General features: G+C 30.2%; 1 protein-coding gene across 1 annotated transcript in view; it reads left to right on the top strand.

The window, feature by feature from the left end:
• The window catches only part of LOC106465667 (Y+L amino acid transporter 2-like), a 72390-nt gene that overhangs the window by 61431 nt on the left and 6802 nt on the right, over positions 1-4157 (top strand). Inside the window, exons 6-7 of the mRNA XM_013925902.2 lie at positions 403-506; positions 1928-2024. Coding sequence (XP_013781356.1) covers positions 403-506; positions 1928-2024 — 201 coding nt within the window. The remainder of the gene's footprint in view (positions 1-402; positions 507-1927; positions 2025-4157) is intronic.

Genomic DNA, 4157 nt, shown 5'->3' with positions numbered 1-4157 from the left:
ACCAAATAGAAAAGATGAACCATTAAACTGATAAGTGATAATCAGGATTTTGTGTATTTTCTACAGGAATCAGTTTATTGGTTCATCTTTTGTATTTGGTATCTCTGATAAATTTACTATTCAATTTTTGAATTTAAAAAAATAGAAATTGTAAATCTGAAGAAATCCAGTTATTATATTCTCTCTCTCTCTGTCTTAAAATTCCAAACTCACTTATCTCCACTCTGCAGAACTGTAAATTAAGATAATAATAATACACTGTGAGACTTAAGTTTAAATGTCACAATGGAAATGCTTGTATAACTTTAAGATGTGCTTTAATTTAACTTAAAAATAGGTGGAAATGCAAAAGTGACTGAGAAAGTTGTTGTAGAACATAAACTCAATTTGGGTGATTTGCAGACTTTTGCTAGTCGTTTGTATGGTGTGATGGCTTGGATAATTCCTGTCTTCGTTGCCCTGTCAACTTTTGGTGGAGTAAATGGTATTCTCTTTACTTCTTCTCGGTGAGTTTAATATTTATCTTTCTGCTCCTTAAACATAGTGTTGTGATCCAGTTAACAGTTTTTCCTGTTTAATTTTAAATTCTATTTTATTTATCTTTAATATTGGCTAATATTTTTCCTCTTCTCAAGGAAGATGATGAAAATTATCCCAGTAATTACAGACCTATTAGTCTTACACCAGTGGTGGGAAAAGTTTTGGAAAGTCTGATAAAAGATGCTTTGCAAAATCATTTAACAAAGTTTAGAATTTTATTGGATAGTCAACATGGTTTCACTAAGGGAAAATCTTGCCTTACAAATCTTTTGACATTCTTTGAAAAGGTTACTGCTTATGTAGATGAGAGTAAGAGTGTAGATTTGGTGTATCTGGATTTTCAGAAAGCATTTGACAAGGTGCCAAATAAAAGATTTGTTAAAAAGTTATCTCTGTAGGTGTGGGGGATAGGTTGGCTCATTGGTTAAAAAAAAGGGTTGTTATGAATGGAGTTTGTTCAGACTGGATTGATGTCATAAGTGGGTTACCTCAGGGCTCAGTGTTTAGGACCTATGATCTTTTTGATTTACATCAGTGACATAGATGAAGGAATTGTCAATAAATTATTTAAATTTGCTGATGACATTAATGTTTTGGGTGTTGCTGAATGTGATGAGGATGCTACTACCTTACCGAGGGATTTGAATTATTTGGGGAGTTGGGAAAATAAACAGCTGATGACTCTTGATTATAACAAATGCAAGATAATGCATGTGGGATATCACAATTTCAATTATGAGTATAATTTTAATGGGAATAACCTTAACAGTGTTATGGAAGAGAAAGATTTTGGTGTTCTGATTGATCAGTTGTTTAAACCATTCAAGCAATATAGTGTTACTAATGGTAGAACAAATAGGATTTTAAGTTTTATCTACAGAAATATTGAACACAAGTCTAAACAAGTTATAATGTCATTGATTAAGCCACTTTTGGAGTATTGTTTAGTCTGGGGTTTCTTATCTTAGAAAGGACATTGGATTGTTGGAAATGTTCAGAGGAGGGCTACTAGAATGGTAAGGTTGTTATATGAGGATAGGCTAAAATATCTGAAATTGTTTTCTCTCAAAAAAAAAGAAGAGGGGATTGAGTAAAAGTCAGAGGTACAGCTTTTGAGTGGATTATTTATTTTGTTTTTTGTTTAACTTTAATACAATTTTTCAGCCACTCTTGAGGCCATCATCACGTAACTGTCAGGTAATTGTGCAATATTTTGCACAGTAGATTACATTTCATGCAATGAAGCTTTATAATGCTTGGTTTAAATTTTAAATATATACAGAGATTTCTAATCTTTTTATTTTGACAGAGCATTTGAAGTTATTCAGGTTTTTATACTCAATAAATAACCCACAGTGTCAATCTGAAAGAACATTATTTCTTTTAGTTTATTTTATGCTGGTGCCTCATTTGGTCAGATGCCAGAAGTTCTGTCAATGATTCAGGTTAAACACTTGACTCCTGCACCAGCTGTGATGTTCATGGTAAGTTCTGAATATTTAAACTTAAGAGTATTACTAATACACTTGAAAATTATTTCTTTAATTTTATTTGTTTAACTGAGTATGATGAAGTATTGCACTTGACTGCAGATATATTGAAGTGCATCTAAGTTTGTTACACGTGTATTATTTGTACTGTATGAATAGTGAGATACACTTCACAAATTAGACTTATTTCCACATGTTGATGCAAGGTTGTGTTTCTTCTATATATGTGTCATAATGTGTGAATTAATGTATGTTAGGAATACATCTAAGCTAGCAGGTGTATTGTACAATGGTTGGAACTGATCAGGAATTCAAATATAATGCCACCTCTTAAATAATGCTTTTTATATTTGAAAACATTGAGCCATTGTCAAAGAAAAAAATGTTTCAAAAATACAAAAAAATTGTAAATGTATTAATGTAAATTTGTGATGAGTTCAGATCAGTGACCATGGTACACTGTCTGCATGTTGACAAAATCTGTGTTATATGTAAAATTGATCAAGATTTTATGATGATGATTATATGTACGTCTTGATTGTGAAGATTTGGTGATTTTCTTTATTGATAATATTTTATGGTGACAGCTGTGCCAAAATAGATGCTCATAAATCTTTATTTCCATAACAGTCATTAGAGGGTAATGAAATTAACAGATTTGACAACACCCATATGTGTGAGACATAAACATTAAAGATCACAGTAAACATATTTTTAAGATTACTTCATAGTATTAATTTGTCTTTTTACTCATCTTGAACAGTATTGCTTGGAATGAAATTATCATAAACATTGCTTTTATAAAAACAACTACTAATATGCAAAATAATTAGCAAGAGAATGCATAAACATTAATTTGTAATTGCAAGCTAGCTTATTTCATCTCAGAATATAATTGTGGTATTTGGCAAATGATCTATTACTCAATTTTTATACTGACATATTGCTAGAGCAAGTATTAGCTACTTCATGTGATAACCCAATCATTTGCTGTCTATCAGAAATTACAAATACAGTTTTCAAGACACTGTCAACAGTAATATTTCATTAATTTTTTGTCTTTGTAATGTAAGTAACTAAGTAAATACACTTAGTTACTCAACTACTTAACTGTAAAGCTCAAATGTAATTTCAAAAGCATATCACCATTGTCTTTAATAAATTGAGAATTGCTAAACTCCTTAATAAAATCCACAATAAAATCCTTTTTAAGATAAAACATTGGAGAAATTTCAGTCTCAACTGTTGTTTTTTTATCTGTTTTGTCTCAACAGTAGAAGTACATACAGACAAAAATAATTAATAATTTTAATACTTTTTTTTTCTCGTATGAATTTTGTACTTAATACTGTAATGAAAATAAATATGCTTGAACTTCCTGTGTCATTTTAGTCTTAAATATTTAAAAAGAATAATATGAAAAGAAATGGAAGCTTTTATTAACTTATACTTTGGTGACAATTTTTTCTGTTTGTTTTTTTAAATCATAATTGGTAATGTACTTAAACCTATTCTAACTTAATTTGAATTAAGTGTGGCTTAGTGGTTAGCATGCTGGACTCTTCAGTCAGACTAAAATATCCCAAGTGATGGTGGTGGATACTTTTTTTCTAGTCTATCACTTCAAAATTAGGAATGGCTAGCTTTTCATAAGTATCTGAAAACAAACAAATCCAATATCAAATTAAAATTAAAAGCAGGAATAAAAAAATATTTAGAAAATAAACTGTGTTGAAATATTACTCATTAAATCCCCATTCTTTTGTCCTAGTTTTTAGCCATAAAAGGTTTTAATGAAATATGTATTATTATAAAAACTAGTATTCAGAGCATATTTGACAAAAAGTTGACAGTCTTCAGTTAGTATCAAGTCGTCAAGAAATTAATGTAACGTTTTGGAACACTTTCATCATTTCCAACATGTGAACATTGCTTTGTCTCTTCTGGCACATAATGTGCGTGAACCATTTTTGGATAGAATTCTCATCAGTAATGAAAAATGGATTCTAAATTCAAATATTAAACACCAAAAACAATGACTCAGTCCTAGACAAAAACCACTTCCAACCCCAAAACCTGGACTCCTTCCGCAGAAAGTGATGCTTTGCATTTGGTGGGACAGCAAAG

The sequence above is a fragment of the Limulus polyphemus genome, unplaced genomic scaffold (genome assembly GCF_000517525.1).
Source record: "Limulus polyphemus unplaced genomic scaffold, Limulus_polyphemus-2.1.2 Scaffold2016, whole genome shotgun sequence".
In the NCBI taxonomy this organism is placed as follows: Eukaryota; Metazoa; Arthropoda; class Merostomata; order Xiphosura; family Limulidae; genus Limulus; species Limulus polyphemus.
Note: the sequence above shows the minus strand (reverse complement) of the source record. Positions and strands in the feature narration are given on the sequence as shown.